Consider the following 18,521-nt stretch of genomic DNA (forward strand, 5'->3'; position numbering starts at 1 on the left):
TACACGATCCTCTGGGTCAGCTGCATTTCTCCTGCCAAGCTCTGGGACTAGTGGGAATCCCCAGGCCATGTCCCCAGGCCTCTAGGATCACAGGGTCCAGCTGCCTGGTACCCAGCTCTGGGCATGGGGAGCTATGGGCAGGCCTTATGGTCACAGTCTCAGGGCCACTGCACAGCCTCATTCCTGGTGCACAGCAGCCTCAGGATGGCCTGGGAGGACACACCTTCTCTCTTCTGCCTCTGTCTGTGGCCAGTGCTCAGGATGAGGGGGCAGCAGCCACCCTCAAGGGAGATGTGCTGCCGGGACGTGGGATCCATGTCACCTGCTATGTCAGCCTGTGTGACAGTCCTCCCTGCCTCTGTAGGTCCCTCAGGGCTTGGGCGTGGGGCAGGCAGGACATGGCCCTGCATGTGCCCTTGCTGGGGAGTGGCAGAGCCTGGCCAGGGGGCTCACCCGGCTTCAGTTCCCACCCCAACCGTATCACCGCCCACAGCCAGGAAGTCAGCCGCAGCTGGCCTCACGTGGCAGAGTCGATGGGGGATTACAGTCCGCCAAAGCCGACAGCTTCCTTAGCTCAGAAGGCAAAGGGCTTATTAGAACGCTGAAATTGGTTCCAAATGAGGTCAGCTGTCGTCGAAGCGCCTTGGAGGGAAGCCAGGCACCGATCCGTGGCAAGCAGGGTTCATCTCCTGAGATGGTGGCAGTGACACCGTGTGGCACCCCCAACTCACCCCCACTCTTGGAGGGCGGCACACACCTATCCTGCCCAGGCAGAGCAGCAGAGCTGGGCGAGGGCAGCTCCCCAAGAACCAGACCCCGCCCAGCACAGAGGCTGTGTCCGGCTGGCTCAGCACTGTGCGTGCCCAGCAGGTACTGGGGCGGGCGGTGTCACCTCTGACGAGGGCGTGGACAGGACAGCTGAGCACTGCTTCCTGCCCGGGGGTCAGATTGCTGCTTCTCAAGGTGCATTGGTGCCAGGAAGGGCGTGGTGTTTGGCCTCGTGGGGACCGCTCCCTCACCCCACCCCCCTTCCTGGAGGTTGCATTTCTGGCCTGCCCTTCCCCCCTCCTGACTCCAGTGGAATTTCTGTGACCTTGGCTGCCGGGTGTGTGGCCCCTCCAGCTGAGAGCACAGCCGAGCAAATCCAGGTGTAGGCAGACTCTCCTTTCTGCAGCTGCCCCTCCTGTGTGTCAGGCAGGGACAGCCACAGACCCTGCTCCCTCACCCAGCGAGGACAGAGCAGCAGGGAAACAGGGCTGTCGCCCCCATCACCTGCCAGTCGATGGGGCTCCGGTGGTTGTTACATCTGAGCTCAACCACATCCTTTCTCTCGACCTGGGAAGGCAGCTTGGGTTCCAGCCTGGCTCTGAAATGGAGAACAAGGGTGTCTTCTAAATCTTGTTAAAAATATGCGGTGTCTGCAGCACTCTGGTGTTCACTAGGGGACACACACGTCGCTTTCCTCCTTGGGGCGCCTAGCAATGCTGATCTTGCCCCAGATCCGGGTAAGGAATGGGACCTTCTGCCTTCCTGTCCCCTGGGCTCAGGACTCCCTGGGCCCCTGCTCCTGGCCTTGCTAGGCTGAGACGAGCTGGAGGAACCAGAGATCTCTGGCTGCTTGCTTCCAGAGACGGAGGCTCTGGGCCAGAAACTCTCCCTAAATGGGCTCAGTTGGGCTCACCCCGGGGCCAGGCTGCAGCCCAACAGCACCCCACCTTTGCACCAGCAGCTTCTGACCTGTTGTTGCGTGTGCAAGTGGCACCTGCCACCCTGGGAGGCTCTGTACCAGCCCGCTCTGGCCACCCCCACAGCTCCACATGACCCCAGCAAAGGATGCAGTGTCCCCTGAGGCACTGCACCAAGTTTCTATGCAGAAGGACCAAGAGCCACCTCCGACACAGCAGGCTCAGGTCATCCTCGGGCACTGCAGAGGACTTAGGGTTGGGGCCACCATACTTGCAGGTTCCTAACACTGGAGAGAGGAGAATGGGGGAGAGAGGGAGAGAGACAAGGAGGGAGCAGGAGAGATCTGTCACTCTGGCCAGGCAAGGGTAGGTTCGCAGCAGAGGCCAAGCAGGATTTGGTCGTGCCAGGGGTCACTGTCTTGAAGGGGCATAGATTCAGGAACCCCACTCTGACTGAGCGGAACCTGTGGGCACTGGGACTCAAAGGAGCAGGCCTGCACCTCCCTATCCTCTCCCTACCCTCTGTCCTCGGCCTGCAACCCCCGCCCATCTGCCTGAGCAGCCATGGCACCAGCTGGAACTGGTGGGGAAACAGAGGAGGCAAAGGCGGGAGCAGCAGGCTGCGGGGAGCGTCAAACACAGCCTGTCTGGGGACTATGCTGTATTTTTAGTTTGAAATCGATCCACACCCCCAGTACTATAGAAACCATGTAGTTGACTGGGCTAAATCCCTGGCTACCGAAAGCCACCACTGGTCACCCCAGGAAGCACCCCTGGGACTCTGGGTGACGATGGGCCCCAGCAGCCTGAGAGGTGGCCCAGGCTGCGGAAGGTGCTGCTGTCCAGATGGACCTTAGCCGGTCCACTTCGATTTCTCCTGATGATAGCCATGTGTCATTAGTGCAATTAGGGGAGGGGAGGGTAGAGAGCACTTGCCCCGGGGCTCAGGCTGGTGGGAGGGACACCAGGACAATTGAATTCCCCACCAGACTAATGCAATTACCAGGCAGACTGGCCCTGGCCCCTCCTGGGGGCCAGGGCATAAATGGCCCAGTGAGGCCATGGAGCTCAGCCCCACCATGCAAGACCCCAGTCACCAGCACCGAGGGCCCGGGCTCCCCAGTCCCAGTGTGCGTGAAGCAGCTTCCATGTACGGCACAGCAGTCGCCGTCTTCCTGGTCATCCTGGTGGCCGCGCTGCAGGGCTCGGTACCCCCTGAGAACCCCTTCCCCTACCGCATCCTTCTGGACCCCCAGGGCACCCTGGAGCTCTCCTGGAATGTCAGTTACGTCCAGCAGGCCATCCACTTCCAGCTGCTGGTGCGTGAGCTCAAGGCCGGGCTCCTATTCGGGATGTCGGACCGTGGCGAGCTGGAGAACGCCGACTTCATCATGCTCTGGACCAACGGCGACAGGGCCTACTTTGCTGTGAGTCTCCCCACCCAGGGCCCCACCTCGACCGTGGCACCCTGTCTGGCCCTGCTCCTAAGCTCTCCCTCTTCCATCCGGCCGAGGGCACTTCCCTGCCACCTCTCAGCCAGGATGCGTCCCCAGTATGGGCACCATGGGCCACGGAGGAGGAGCAGGACATAGTACCTCCTAGGGTCCTCAACCGGGTGCCCCAAATGACACGGTGCCCCCTCCATGTGAATGCAGCCACAATGATACCCCATGCCACAAGACCAGGGCCGGCATACCCAACACAGCCAGGAGGTGGCACACAGTAGCACCCAGTGTCAGGACGGTGCACTCCTCCACCTTCTGCACAGCATACATGTGCGTACACACACACACACACACACACACACACACACACACACAGCCTGACTCCAGGTAAGGACAAACCCACTGAGGTCAGGACCTTGGTTTCTTCCTCGAAAATGAACCCCTACCCGTGCCTTCGAGGGTGCAGGAGGCAGAGTCTCTTTTCAAACTGCTGTGTCCTTTGGGGTCCCCACAAGCAGCAGGGGTCACCAGAAGAGGGAGAGCCTGAGCCAGGGTCATGACTTTTCCTTCCCTAAGGCGGGGGGGGGGGGACCAGTCACCAACCCCTCTCTGCACACAAACCCCAACTCTCCCCATGACCACAGGCACACGAAGGCCAAAGATGGGCTTTCTCCTGCTCAGGCCTCAGTTTCCCCACTGAAAGTGAGGAGAATTATTTCCTCCGTCCCTGGGTCCCTTTTTTGGGATGAGGCACTGAGGCTGGGATGGTCAGATCCCTTGCTTGAGGACAGTAGGCAGGGTGGGGCAGAGCTGGGCTGTGCGGTGGCTCTGAGACCACAGCCAGATTCCTGGGCTCAGGTGTCTGGTGCTGAGGGCTTGGATCCCCGCTTGACCTGGGAGCCCCTCCCTCTCGGGGCTTTCCCAGGGCAAAGGAGGAAGCCAGGGTGACACCAACTTTCGGTATCCCTCGAGGTTAAATAGTGCACCAAGCTCCTAAGAATGCAAATGTCAGGCCTAGAGTCACTCTTCTGGCCACCTGCACTACCTGAGTCCTGGCGTTCCCCTTCCTGCTGAAGCACCCAGCCACAGTGCTGCCGCTGCCGAGATAAGCCTATTCCAGGTCAGCGCCTCCCACCCAGGCGTGCTGCCTCCCTCTGGGAGAACGGTGCACGGTCTTCTGCAAGGCTCTTTTTTCTCAAGGAAATGAAACATGTTGTAGCCTCAGATACAGGATTAAAAGCACTGCCTGAAATCTTCACAGCAGCCTGGGGCATTCCTGATCCCTGCTGGCTGGGGAGGCTCTGCCCATGGGATCTTCCTCCAGGACAGAAGCCTGCTAGAGGCACCCTGGTGTGGGGGTGGGGGGCATCCAGGTTCTGGGAACCCTCCTGGGAAAATGCAGCCAGCCTCTCACTCCCTCTGAGCCTCAGTTTACACTCTTCAGGCAAGGCTGGAGTGGGGTGAGGGGAAGGAAGGTCGGGGTGCGGCTTGCTGTCAGAGTGGACACCGGGAGGTGAGCACAGCCACCTCCAATGCTTGGCCTGGTTTCTCTCTTGCTGCCCCCACGCTCCTCCATCCCCCTCTCCCATCCTCATGGCTCCCTCACCTCTCCCCATCCTGTCTCTCCCTCCTTCTCCCTCTCCCTCCCACCGTTCCATTTCTCTTCTCCTGGAGGAAAGGTGGTGGCATTGGTGCATGACCCTAGTCCTATTGTGTTAGGGTTAGGGTCAGGCCGTTCCCTACCCATAGGGGTTCCTGGGTCTCACCCCAGGCCTGGATTCTCAGGTCCCAGCCCACCTGGAGTCTGACCACTCCTGGCTGCAGCAGATGTGAGCAGGATGGGGCTCAGCTCCCAGCAGAGACAGATGTAGAGAGTTGGGAGGACTGGGGGGGGGGGGGGCTTGCCTAGCACACACAGGTGCAGGGCTCCTTCCCAGCACTGCAAAACAGACAGACAGATGGGAGGAGGGATCCACTTCAGGGAATGAGGTACAGGCTACAGTGTGAGAGTTGCACCAGGAAAGGGCCCTGGGCACCGGCCACTTCCTGCCCCAACCTGAGCCTCTCTGCAGGATGCCTGGAGTGACCAGAAGGGGCAGATCCACCTGGACGAGCAGCAGGACTATCAGCTGCTGCAGGCACAGGACACCCCGGATGGCTTGTCCCTGGTCTTCAGGAGGCCCTTTGCCACCTGTGATCCCAAGGACTACTTCATTGAGGTAACAACCCAGCATGCTTTGCCGCCTTTCACCGAGGGCCTTCGGCTTGGCTGGTGGCCTGTGCCAGCCTTGCTTTGTGGAGGTGGATGGCCAGTGCCATCAAGAGACTTGTTACCCACAGTTCCCAAGGGCAGGGCTGCAACGCTATGGAGACTTTTCGGGCAGTTGGGGGCGGAAGTATGGGTGGAGCTGGGGCAGGGCCAGGGGTCTCTGGCTGCTCTTCCTGGGCCTGAGGGCCCTGGTGACTGAGGTGGGGTGTGGTACACCAGCCAGTGAGGCAATGCCGGGATGGGTTCCACCCAGATTGAGAGCCACACACATCAGGAAGGCTGGGTCAATGGTTTACTGGGGATTGAATTTAGGGCCTTTGCACTGAGCTCCATCTCCAGCCCTTTAAAATTTTTGTTTTACTTTTTCATGTTGAGACTGGGTCTTGCCAAGTCACTGAGCTGCTCAGGTTAGGGTGGAACTGTTGGTGACCCTCCTCCCTCAGCCTCCCAGAGAGCAGGAATGAGGTCGAGCACCACCCTGCCTGGCTCAGGGGTCAGGTTTTGGACTGGAGATGAACAAATGGGCACCAAGTCCATAAATATAAAACATTGGTGGTTTCCTAGGAGAGGAAACTGAGGCAGGGCACCAAGATCTCCTGGGTCCCCACTGGTGGGGCTGGTGGTGGATGGGACACTGCAGACAATGTGGTTAGATTCGCTGCTAGGGAGCTCCGGCCAGCTTTCCCTGGGCCCTGACTCCTCAGGCCGGGCTGGCCTGACCAGGGGACACAAACCAGCCTTTGCCAGGACCTCGGGCTGGGAAGAGGGAGCAGGCATCCTGGCTGACGGTGGTTGTCACCTGCTGACTGAACACTAGGTGTGTGGATTTAGAAAGGCCTGGGGCTCTCGGGCCCGGGGAGTCAGCCTGGGGTGCAGTCCCAGCCATCACGAGAACCCCCTTGCAGGCAGAGCCAAGAGCAGGCCACCAGGTGGCTGTGGTGGGCAGGGACACAGAGCCCCTCTGGTGACAAGGTACCCACCCTGGGGGAGCAGAGTAGCCGATGACCAACCCTGTCTGACTGCAGGATGACACTGTCCATTTGGTATACGGGATCCTGGAGCAGCCGTTCCCATCACTGGAGGCCATCAACACCTCAGGTCTGCAGACGGGGCTGCAGCGGGTGCAGCTGCTGAAGCCCGAGATCCCCGTGCCGAAGGTGCCCGCAGACACCCGCACCATGGAGATCCGGGCTCCTGATGTCCTGATCCCTGGCCAGGAGACCACATACTGGTGTTACATCTCCGAGCTGCCCCAGGGCTTCGCCCGGCACCACATCGTCATGGTGTGTGGGGTTGGGGTTGCACTGTTGTTCCCAAGGGTGCCAGTGTCCCTGACCCTGGACAGCTCCCATGGTCCTGTGGAAACAGGTGCCCGCCTGCTGCCTGAGACCCTGGCACCTTGCTCACACCCACTCCAGGGCCTCTGAGCTCTGGCTTCTTGGCCTGGACCGCAGTAGCCAGGATTGAGATCTGTGTCTGTCCCTGGCTTGGGCCACTGCTGTCTTCTGTCCATCCTATGGGGAAGCAGCTTAAGAATTTGTTGGCTGTAGAACAGAAACAGAAGCTTTCCCTGGTCACCTACTTACCTTGTGGGGGTGAAGGTGAGGCCATGAGGAACGCCATCACAGCAGTGCCCAATACTGGACACTGCACCTATTTCCTGAGGACATTGAACAGCCAGGGGCTCAGTGAGTGCCCAGCACCACACAGCAGGGAACGGTGTGGCCAGAGCTGCAGCCGCCCCGCCTCTGCCAGGTGTGGGTCCCAGTGCGTTTGCCCTGAAGTTGCCCCGCATAGGAGACACAGCTGCCTTCCTGCCCCCACCTGATCAGGAAGTGGCCCACTTCCTGTTTTTGTCCCTCCAGTGGACTCTGCCTGGTTCAGGACTGTTCATCCCTCTGCCCTCTGTGTTTCTGGAGGCCATGTCCTGACCCCTCTCCATCACAGTAGGGCAGGGAAGGCCAGCAGGGCAGGGCAGACGTCTGCTGGGCCGGGCTCCCCCCTCAGAGTGCTGTCCCTCTGCAGTATGAGCCCATCGTCACCAAGGGCAACGAGGCCCTGGTGCACCACATGGAAATCTTCCAGTGCGCCGGCGGCTTCGAGAGCTTCCCCCACTTCAGCGGGCCCTGCGACTCCAGAATGAAGCCGGAGCGCCTCAACTACTGCCGCCACGTGCTGGCTGCGTGGGCACTGGGTGCCAGGGTGCGTGTGTCCTGCCCCTTGCTGAGTGCCCAGGCGAGGATGAAGTTGTCCATCCCCATTTCCCTGATGCACGGGGCTGCCCAGTGCCTGCCTCACCTGTAGGGCGTCTGTATCCCCAAACCCAAGCGCCCCTATGCCCACATGCTTTGTGGGTACCAGTTTCATGTTCTGATGAGTCAGGGTTTGGTGCAAAGCCTGGGGGGGCTGGAGGTGGCTGGAGAAGTTGTCATGGCCTCACGGGCTCAGTCCCTCGGGGTTGCATCAGTGACAGCCCCTGTCCAGGGAAGCATGAAGGGAGGAGGGGCAAGGCTAGCAAGGCCTAGTGCCCCTCTCCACAACCTGACCCTAAGTCTAACAGGAAAGCAGATGGCAGGGTACCAGTGTGATCCACGTGCCCCACCAATGCCACCACCCCCAGCTCAGTCCCCAACAGGTGGGCGTGTTTGTCTCTACCTGCCCAGGACCCTTCCCCGAGCCTGTGTGATCTCTCTGCCCCCAACCCACAGGCATTCTACTACCCAGAGGAGGCCGGCCTTCCTTTTGGGGGCACGGGGTCCTCCCGGTTTCTCCGCCTAGAAGTCCACTACCACAACCCGCTGAAGATCCAAGGTGAGCGCAGTGGCTGGGGATGGGGAGCACCTGGTGTTGCTTGGCCTGAGTCCCTAAGGCTTCAGCCTCTTACCTCACAACCCATAGAACCACAGGCCACCTGTGTCCCTGCTCTGTGTCCCTGCTCCCTGTCCCCCTCCCGGGACAGAGCCTGCAAGCCGGCTCCTCACTCAGCCCCAGGCAATGGCCTGGCACACAGTAGGCTCAGCACTTCCTCTGGCCCCGAACTACCCACCGGAGGAAGGCAGAGGACATCCCCACATCCCACTTTTCCAACAGCAAGGCTGAAGCCCAGGGGCAGGGGACCTTGCCAGGGCAGCAGAGTGAGCAGAGATGAGTCCAGCAGGGGTGGCCGTCCCCCACGGCCTCAGTCACACAGCCTTGCAAAGGCTGAGCTGCACGGGGCCATGAGCCCAGCTGGTCCCAGGCTGCCTCTGTAGACAGCACACCATTTGTCACCCTCGAGGATACGCAGCCACCAGGGCAGCTGTGGCTCTGCTGGTGGAAGCCCCAGCGCTGTGGGCCGTGGGGAGAGTGCCCAGTATAAGAGTCCATCCCTGAGGGGCTGGGGATTTAGCTTAGCGGCATAAGCGCCTGCCTTGCAAGCAGGCAGTCGTGAGTTCGATCCCCGGTACCGATAAAAATGAAAAAGACAAAAAAAAAAAAAAAAAAAAAGGAAAAAAAAAAGAGTCCATCCCTGACCAACAGGGCAGTACTGGAATCAATTAGTGAGGTCTTCCCTGTGCAACTGAGGAGCCCTTGGTGCCCTCACACCCAGACTGTCCCCGAAGCCATCTAGAGGGTAGCAGGGTGGTGCTCTGGCCCCCATTCACAAGTCCAGGGCAAGGACCTGCTCATGGTCACCTGTTGCCACAGTGCTGAGTCCACTTCCTTCTCCAGGCTCGGTTCTGATTGTGTACTCGAGGTGGCTCACGTGGTCCAGCTGAGCTCGGGGCACCCAAGGCAAGGGGCACCGTCCACCACCTTGCTGCACGCTGTACGGCGCCCAGCCTGGGAAATGCAGGCAGTGTTCTAACCACGCCAGTGTTTGCTGTGGGTCTGTGTTAGTGCTGAGCAGGGACGGCAGGTGGGATGAGCAAGACACATGCATGCCCTCAGGGACCTTCTGGAAGCGAGTGAGACAAGGGAGGCGTGCAAGCAGGCACGTATGGGAGCAGCAAGGATGAAGTGCACATCGGTGGCATTTAGCCCGGGCTTAGGGGACAGGGAGTCCCACAAGGGAGCTGCAGAGGGACAGTCTGTGTGGAGCAAGGCTGGGCACAGAGCGGAGAGGCACAGAGACTCTGCCGGGCCTGGCTGCTACGTGGGAGGCTGCTGGAGCACCCCGAGCCTGAAGGCGAACCAGCCAGAGTCTCTTTAGGATGGGAATGCCAGCATGCACTAGCAGAAACTGAAAATATTTCCTTCTCTCTGTTGTACCAGCGTCTTCCACCATCCTCGGCCTCTCCCCACCCCCACTTTTGGAACCACACTGATTTTATTTGAGCAAGGGAGAAGCAGAAACAGGCTGACTGACAGACAGGAGGCTCAAGGAAGCTGGGGAGCCCCGTGCTCCCTGAGCCGCCATAGCCCCGAGGCCCCATACCTCCCAGGGCCCCCCTCCCACCCTGCCCCCTGCAGGACGCGGGTGCGGGCTGCACTCAGCTGATGGCACCTGACTTTCTTGCTGGCTGTGCAGCGATACTTTCTCCCCCCCGCTGGAATTATCCATGGCAGACTGGGAGAAGGCCGCGGGCGGCTGGGGCTTTAGCGGGCTGCGGGATTTATTGCTCATTTAAAACCTGAAAGCAAATGGATTTTCGAAAACTCCTTAAGCATCAGGCAGTCTGTCTCCTCCTGATGATCTGGCTGTATTTACGGATCCTTTGCCAAATATAAGAAGGCTCCTGTCACTTCACGAGTCTTCAAAGAGATGCTTCTCCTATAAATATCAAAACCCAAGATTATCTCATTATTTACCCGCATCTGAGTCCTCACCACCTGCTGCTGCTTTTTATTATTATCCTGTGATGTTATCAGCCTGGAGACATGGAAGCCATCGGAGCCTGGATGTTGGGGGGCTAGGAGGGGCAGAGCTGATGGCCCCCCAATAGCACCCCAGCCACTGCTTCCCTAGAGTCTCAGGCGGGGTCTTCTGCCCAGCCTCTGCCCTCGGTTTTCCCATCTGTAAGTAGGGACAAAGTTTCTTAATGCGGTCTGAGGTGACAGATCAGGTGATGAGCTCCTGGCTCCGAGCACAGCGAGGGCAACACTCATTCCTGGCTGATTCCATCCCAAGGACATCCAGGCCACTGCAGGGACATGGGCAGGTGGAAGCATCCCTGAGCCTCTGACCTCCTGTGGCCACAGAGCCCCATCCAGGAGGCTACCCCATCTGGGACCCACAGTCTCCACGCTGGCAGACGTGCCTGATTCTCCCGGAAGGGGCCTTGACTATGAACTGAGACGGGGACAGTGAGTTGCCTGGGCCCACCCCCGGTGACCAAGCAAGGCCTGGACCATGCAGGACCCTGTGCACGCCTGGTCAGGCTTTTCCTAGGCAGACAGAAGGGTCAGGGGTTGCCACAGGGGTACCATGGGGGCCTGCTCCTCAGGGGCTTCTCACACTGTGCTCAGCACTCTCCTGCCCCGCACTCTCCCAGGAGACAGCGGGGACAGGTTCCAGGCCCTGTCCTGAGGTATCCGAGACATACCCTGACACCCTCGTACGCCCTGAGGGCTGATTTCCTGCCAGGACCGCTGTGGATGTGGACAACAGAGCAGACATGGGTGACCTTCTGCTTCCCGGTCCAAGACTCTGGGTCTCTGGATGATCGACCCTCAGGGCCACCGAGCAGCCTCCACCCATCATTTCCACCCCATAGGCCGGCGTGACTCCTCTGGCATCCGCCTCTACTACACGGCCACGCTGCGGCGCTTCGACGCGGGCATCCTGGAGCTGGGGCTGGTGTACACGCCCATGATGGCCATCCCGCCACGGGAGCCTGCCTTCATCCTCACCGGCTACTGCACGGATAAGTGCACCGAGCTGGTGAGCAGCCTGGGGCGGCCAGGGTGGAGGTGACGGTTCAGCTGCCCTGACCCCGAGCTGAGTGCATCCGTGGGTGCCATGGAGGCTGACGTCCCCATGTCCCAAGGGGCAGTGCTCACAGGAAACAGACACTTATGTGTGACTCTGAGGAGGAGCCCGCAGTCCGGAGTGGACAGAGTACATGTGGTCCTTGTCACTGTGTTGTGCTCTCCTGGCACAGCCTAGGACAACAGGCCCCCGAGGGACCGAAGAACCATTCCAGACAGCAGATCCTTCTCTAGCCTGGGGCTGACTTTCTTTAGATAGAAAGTTTCCTAAAATTCGTCACCCACTCCTTGTGACTCAGCCACATCCCCACCCTCGCCACACTCTGCTGCTTGGAGGTGCCACACGTGACTGGCTCTCCGCCAGGCTCCCAGCCACTGTCCCTGCCCCCCTCGTGGTGACACCTCTGTGCCCTGCAGTGATTTGAGGGACAGGAGCCCTCATGACCACATCTGTGACAATCTCAGGATGGGCCTGGGCGTTCGGGTTCAGGGGCTCCTGTGCTATGCAGTGACTCGTTGGTCCCTCAGGTCAACCGCTGGCCGCAGCCATGTGGCAAGGACCTTTCCCAAATGAAGCAGGCCATGCTGCAGGCTGACCTGATGCCTGGCACACGGTGGCCCTGCCAAGCACGGCACGAGAATCCAAGTTGTCATCTCACAGACCCGGGGCTGTGGTCAGGGGCCATCCTACTCAGCTCGGTGGCCCCCTTGTGCCTTGCCCACAGGGTGCAGATGGTGGGTAACCTTGGGGCAGAGGACAGAAACGACCCCTGTGTGACAGGGCCAGGAAGGGTGAGGCAGCTCTCAGCCCTTCAGCCCTGCCTGGCCTGACGGGGAGCTGACCTGACCAGAGAGGAGACAAAGATGCCCAGACAGCAGAGGACTTGTCCCTGCTGCCAGTCCCCATGGCTCCCGGCTGGACCCTGATTGTGTCCTGCCCACCCACAGGCCCTGCCGCCCTCCGGGATCCACATCTTTGCTTCTCAGCTCCATACACACCTGACCGGGAGGAAAGTGGTCACTGTGCTGGCCCGGGACGGCCGGGAACTGGAGGTGGTGAACAGGGACAACCACTACAGTCCACACTTCCAGGTGGAGACCCTGCCCCCCCCCCGGGCCAGCCCCAGAAACTCCCCTCTGCTGTCCTGCCTGTGTCTAAAGGAGCAGGGCCTCCAACGGTACATTTGGGGTCTGGAACATCGTCTTCTTGTTCTAATCCCATCCCCTCCACCCAAAACCCACACTTGGAGTCCCTAGCTCTCCAGAGAGGCCAGGAAGTGCTGGTGGGCAGGGATGGAGGAGCAGGGTGGCTGGGAGCGGGACATCCCACTCTGTTCTTTCCCACGCAGGAGATCCGCATGCTGAAGAAGCCCGTGACTGTCTCCCGGGTGAGTGTGGGGCAGGGACGAGGTGGCCAGAGGAGGAGGAGGAGGAGGAGGGGTGGGGAGAGAAGGGGACTCAGGTGGGCAGTGTGGCCCATGTGGGACACAAGCAGGACTTCCAGGAGGTAATCGGTGGGCCTGTGTCAGACCCCAGCCTGATCAGCCAGACCACAAACCTCAAAAGCCTCAGGGAAAGACAGGATTTGGAGTGGGCACCCCTGTGTCCCAGGAGGGGAAGCCATGGCTGGGCAGGGAGGTGGACTATCATGTGGCCAGGTGTGATGTGTCCTGTCTCCGGCCCGGATCCCCTGGGAACATGGAGACTGTGGCCTCATGGGGAATGTGGCAGCACATGCTCCACGGCTCAAGCCCTTGTGAGCTGCACCCAGGAGCTCGTGAGAGGTACTGACCATCTGTCGACCTGCCCCAGGGGGACGTCCTCATCACTTCTTGCACGTACAACACGGAAGACAGAAAGCTGGTCACTGTGGTAAGTCACCAGCCCTCTCTGGTCCAGGTGTGGGGTGGAGGATTTCTGTGGCTCTCCTGAGACCTCACCCTAACTCCTCCACAGACTCAGGGCTGTCCAACCTCACTTCCCTATTAGCCAGCCACCCTAGGAGAGTAGCCTCCATGCATGGGCTCAGCGTCCCTGGCTCCAGTGTCCCCTGAGCATTCCGAGGAAAGGCAGTATCTCAGACACTGAGCTGGTCCTGCTGAAGCCCAAACATGGGCAGCGATGCCACTGATCTATGCTCAGGCCACACTGTCACCTGCTCCAGCCTGGCAGCCACTCCGGTGGACACTTATGGGCACAGTGTGCCTACCACTGGGCAGGGCTCCAAGCCCCCCAGAGGACAGAAATGCCTTCAAGAAAGCCAAGTGATGGTAAAACGTTGAAAAGCAGACCCAGGGGGCAGGGAGCCAGAGGTGGTCAGGAGAAGGTGGTGGAGGGAGCCGGGCGAGGGCCGTGGCAGGGCTGGAGGATGGCTGAGGGAGCGGTGTGCAGCCAGTAGAGGCTGGAGACGTGGCCGGGACCTGGCAGATGTGTGACCAACAGCCAGAGGGATGTGCCAGAGGCTAGCTTGGCTGGGCTGTGATGATCCAGGCTGCAGGGGCCGGGGAGGGACCATTCTCCTGGTAGCGTGGTGTCCATGCAGCCTTGAGAGACTGGCGGAGAAGGGGTCATCCTGCTGGGGTGTGGAGGGTCCCAGAACTTCTCCTTCACTGATGAAGGCACTTCCCAGTCTTCCCTCAGTGACTTGGGACACTGGGGGCACCAAACACGGGGCTGCATCTACCCCACACCCAGACGTCGTAGCTCCACCCTGCACTGGACACAGGTCTCTTGCGGACACCTGATGGGCCAGCAGCGCTACCCTGGTTATGGTTTTTGCCGGCTCTAGGGTGGAATTCTCACACCACAGCATGTACATGCTTCAAGTGCGCACCTTGGTGACTTAGTCTATTCCCAGATACTCCTGATTCCAAGGGGGTCTCATTCAGGGTCGCCCACTCACAACACCCATAGGACAGGCCAAAGCCAAGGAACATTTGCATTGTCTTCACCTCTCTGTTAGCTTTGCTCCAAGGTAGGAGCTGTCACTTGCTTTCTCCTCAGGTGAGCTCTGAGACCTCAGAGAGGGCAGACCCCTGTCCAGGGGCTCCGCAGATAAAGCACTGTTCCAGACAGTTCTGGGTACTGTGAGTGCCCGAGGACATCTTGCTACACCCTTCTGCTCTCCTGGGTCTGAGGTGGTGACTTCTCTAGATCATGGTCTTGGGGTTCAGGACAGACTGGTGGGCCTAGCATCCTTATTTTTCTAAAGAGGCTCAGTCTGTGACAACAGCAGATGGCCTGGGTGCTCCAGCTGCAGCCCAGTCCTGTCCTGCAGGCATGGCACTGGTGACCCAGGAGAAGGACTTGCAGGACCAGGAACTTGCAAGTGACAATGGGGCAGCCCCCAGGCCTCCTGTCCAGGGCAGACACTAGTCCCTGGCTTGTCAGCTCCGTGAGTGGTACACGCAGCCCTGGGCAGCAGATCACAGGCCCAGGGTCAGGGGCTTCTGCTGGTGTCAACCTGTGCCCTCCATCTTGAGGCCAGGAGTGGTCAGAGAGGGGGGAATCTTTCCACAGGCAGGGCCAGGAAGGGAAGCTTCCTCCCAGGAGAGGGGGGTGGAGGCACGGGCCACTATGGCCCTGGGGGATACGGGGCAGGGCAGAGAACTCAGGGAGCAAGGGGCACAGACGCTGGGGACAGGGACTTAGGACCAGAGGCCAGTGCAGGCCACTGCCAAGTCTAGTGGGGCTGTCGCAGGCCGGGCCGACCTGCTCACTGTGACTTTCGTGGCAGACAGTGCAGAGAAAATACCCGGGGCCATCTCCACAGAGAGCCCAGCTGAGCCCTGCACCTGCTTTTGTTCTGCCAGAGTGGTCAAGGCCTTTCTCGCCCCAGCCCCCATCACTGTCCAGACAGCTGGGGTGGGGTACTGTGCCACGCTGTCCAGTCCCGGCTCCACTGTGAGCTCCACGTCTCTGGCTCTGAGAGCTGTGACAAACGGTGCAGTGAACTCTAGGCCCTGGCCCCTCTGGAGCCCTGCTCCTCTCCACCAAGATCTGGAAGTGACCAGAAGTCCCTGTTCAGGAAGCTGCATGCACCCAGACAGGGCTGTCCTCATCCTCCTGAGACTCAGTTCTGCACCTGGAAACAGGGACAGCCACAGCCCTGACCCCAACGCAGACCTAACAGTCTCCAAAGCCTTGTCCCGAGCTGACCCGTCTCTCCTGCAGTATGGGGGGTGCAGCCCCCAGGAGGAGGGACCTTGTTCCCTGCTCCCTGCTGGCTTTGGACGGCTGCCTGGTCCTGCACCCGAGAGGATGACAGTGCCTCAGTTACGTCGCTGGGTGCCGGTGTCTAGGACGGAACCAGCACTGACAGGTGTTTCCGGCCCCCCAGGGCGGCTTTGGGATCCTGGAGGAGATGTGTGTCAACTATGCACACTACTATCCCCAGACGCAGCTGGAACTCTGCAAGAGCACTGTAGATGCCGGCTTCCTGCAGAAATATTTCCACCTGGTGAACAGGTGATGTCTGCCCACCCTCTGATTCCCAGGGATGGTGTTGGGAGGAGGGCGAATGGGAGGAATCCTGGCCAAGCTCCTGGACATGGCTGTGTCCCCGGCAGACATCACTAATCAATGCCCTAGTTCACCATCTGGCCCTGAGCAGAAGCCCAGCCCCACACAGAGGGGCCCACACATCCTCTCAGGAAGTGGCAGAGGGCACAGGGCCTGGAGGAGCAGTGCTGGTGCTCTGCTGTCCCCGACAGGCCCCTCCCTGTGTCCACACAGGTTCAACAGCGAGGAGGTGTGCACTTGCCCGCAGGCCTCCGTGCCCCAGCAGTTCGCCGCTGTGCCCTGGAACTCCTTCAGCCGCGACGTGCTGGCCGCACTCTATGGCTTTGCGCCTATCTCCGTGCACTGTAACAAGTCCTCAGCCGTCCGCTTCCAGGTGCACCCTTGTGTCCGGACATGGGGGTGCAGGGACCAGGCTAGTCTCCCTCAGCCCCAGCCCTGCTGTCACCCACTGTGCAGAAGGTGGAGGGCATCAACCAGGGGCGAAGGGTGAACCCCAAATGGTGGGCAACAGACACTCAGCCAGGATGACAGACGGGGACCCCAGTGTGCGGGGACAGATGTGTGACACTAATGCAGCCGCAGGTTGCGACAGGGCAGTCGCCTCTCTCAGGGACAACCCAACACTTAATCTGCTCCCTGACCAGAGGTGGGGGGTGAGCAGGGCACCCCAGAACTTAAAATAAAGTGCTGGGGGAAGAGAGCGTGAGAAACCTATGGTGCAGCCAGCAGGTCAGCCAATCTTCCTCCTCTCCTCCTCCTCCTCCTCCTCCTCCTCCTCCTCCTCCTCCTCCTCCTCCTCCTCCTCCTCCTCTTTGTCCTCTTCCTCTTTTTCCTCCTCATCCTCCTGCTCCTGCTCATCCTCCTCCTCTGCTCCTCCTCCTCATCCTCCTCCTCCTCTTCCTCCTCTTCCTCATCCTCCTCCTCCTCTTCCTCCTCTTCCTCCTCGTCTTCCTCCTTGTCCTCCTCCTCCTCTTCCTCCTCTTTGTCCTCTTCCTCCTTTTCCTCCTCCTGCTCCTGCTCATCCTCCTCCTCTGCTCCTCTTCCTCCTCCTCCTCCTTCTCCTCTTCCTCCTTGTCCTCCTCCTCCTCATCGTCCTTCTCCTCTTCAAGAGCCGGTAGGGCTCAAGGCTCCTATTTCTTCCCCTGCCGTGGGCTCGGGCCACGGGTCTGGGAGTTTTCTGGGCATGGAGGCTCTGCAGCCCAGCTATGGGAAGCAGCTCTTTCTGGGAGCTCTGGGGGAGCTGGTTCTCCCCAAACCAAATGCTCTGGCGCAGATGACAGCATGGAGTGGACAGCAGAGGCAGCTGGGAACCGGGCATTCCATGCCATGGTGTCAGTGCGTGGGGGCAGTCCCTGAGCATGGAGTGGAGGGTGTGTAAGGAAGAGGAAGAGGCCTGAATGGCTCCAGGGCTAAGTCACTGAGAAAGGCGGGGTCCATCTGGGTGGGACCTGAGGAGAAGCTTGGGGAGAGGAGCTCAGATCAGAAGAGGGGAGCTGAGGGCAAGAACCCAAGAGACTTTTGGGAAAAGTAGCCAGGGAGGTGCCATCCTTCCTACCTCCCAGCCTCAGTTTACCTCTTGTCCCTTTCTTGCAGGGTGAGTGGGATCTGCAGCCCCTGCCTGAGATCATCTCCACCCTGGAAGAGCCCACCCCTCGGTGCCCAGCCAGCCAGGCGCAGCGCCCTCCTGGCCCCACCGTGGTCAGCATTGGCCTCAGCAAAGGCTGAGCATGACCCTGCTCCTGCCCTCTGCTCTGTGCCGTCCTCCTGGCTCACGCACACTGAGGAACATCTGTGCAGCATGGTCTGCTCCAGCTCTCCACCCCCAGCCCCTACCCTGGGTCCCTGCATGGCTGAGCGGCTCCAGGTGACAGATGTGGCCTCTTCCACCCCTGTGGACTCTGTAAAGGACCAGGACTGAGGGGTCCTGGGACAGAGACTCCCCCCACGCCACGTGCGCCCCTTGTTTCTGGCGGTCCCCGTTGGTATGTATGGTGCCAGTGCTTCTTAAACTTCTGCAGTGCGGCTGTGTTTCCTGTGGGCGGCGTCCCTGCCCCAAGGCAGGACAGGTGTGCGGCTGGTCAGAGGCTTGCCCAAGAAACTGCTCCCACCCAGAGGGGAATCCTAACTCTCCCCACCCTGAAAACAAGCTGATCAAGAGCCAGCAGGATCCCGGGGAGATGCCAGGGTCCTGAGGCACCCTGGGAGATGTCAGGATGGGCGCCGTGGCTTTGGCAGTTGGGGAACCAGCAGGGAGTGGGCCAGGCTCGGGACTGAGGCTGCATTGTTGACCCCTGGCCACCACTCAGAGGCTGTGACAGGTGGGCTGCCAGGCGGGCTGCCTTGCTGCCTGGCCTCAGCTCTCTCGTCTGTTAGGTGGCTCACGTCAGGAGGGCTAGCCAGGGAACGCCCTGCTGAGCCTCCCTGCGGCCCCTGTGGCCCAACACCCTGCCCATGGCCAGGCACTGCCCTAAGCTGCAGGCCGCTCCAAGCGGACACCTAAGGCCGGCTCTGCTTGCTGTTGTGGATGCCGGAGGAGTGACGGATTTGGCTCCATTCAGCCAGGTCAGCAGAATGCTGCTCGTCCGGTGACAGGGCTGATTGATGGGCCCTGGGTCTCCCTCTACAGATGGCAGCTCAGTGGCCGCAGCCCCTCTAGCCAGCACTTCATTATGGCCTGGAGCACCCAGCCCC

At 60.4% G+C, this 18,521-nt stretch overlaps 1 protein-coding gene across 2 annotated transcripts; it reads left to right on the plus strand.

The window, feature by feature from the left end:
- Positions 1-1,130: 1,130 nt before the first annotated feature.
- On the plus strand, positions 1,131-17,852 carry Dbh (dopamine beta-hydroxylase). Of its 2 annotated transcripts, XM_003473001.4 has the most exons (13): positions 1,131-1,505; positions 2,942-3,112; positions 5,203-5,349; positions 6,425-6,682; positions 7,425-7,601; positions 8,108-8,210; positions 11,096-11,262; positions 12,258-12,401; positions 12,659-12,697; positions 13,122-13,181; positions 15,649-15,776; positions 16,044-16,203; positions 17,424-17,852. In XM_003473001.4, the coding sequence occupies exons 1-13, from the start codon at positions 1,482-1,484 to the stop codon at positions 17,553-17,555; spliced, it is 1,710 nt and encodes a 569-aa protein (XP_003473049.2). In that variant the 5' UTR covers positions 1,131-1,481; the 3' UTR covers positions 17,556-17,852. The 2 variants fall into 2 exon arrangements, with proteins under 2 accessions (XP_003473049.2, XP_063100216.1); XM_063244146.1 differs by lacking the exon at positions 1,131-1,505 and having other exon boundaries at positions 2,625-3,112.
- The last annotated feature ends 669 nt before the right edge of the window (positions 17,853-18,521 follow it).

Source organism: Cavia porcellus, unplaced genomic scaffold (genome assembly GCF_034190915.1).
Source record: "Cavia porcellus strain 051 isolate PalLab524CR breed Dunkin Hartley unplaced genomic scaffold, mCavPor4.1 scaffold_49, whole genome shotgun sequence".
In the NCBI taxonomy this organism is placed as follows: Eukaryota; Metazoa; Chordata; class Mammalia; order Rodentia; family Caviidae; genus Cavia; species Cavia porcellus.

What these genes read in the sequence shown, in the direction of transcription:
- Dbh (XM_063244146.1), top strand. Translation starts at nt 2,747, where the DNA reads ATGGAGCTCAGCCCCACCATGCAAGACCCCAGTCACCAGCACCGAGGG. An exon ending in CGTGGGCACTGGGTGCCAGG is followed by an intron (nt 7,602 to 8,107) that starts GTGCGTGTGTCC and finishes CCCAACCCACAG; the next exon opens with GCATTCTACTACCCAGAGGA. An exon ending in CAACCCGCTGAAGATCCAAG is followed by an intron (nt 8,211 to 11,095) that starts GTGAGCGCAGTG and finishes TCCACCCCATAG; the next exon opens with GCCGGCGTGACTCCTCTGGC.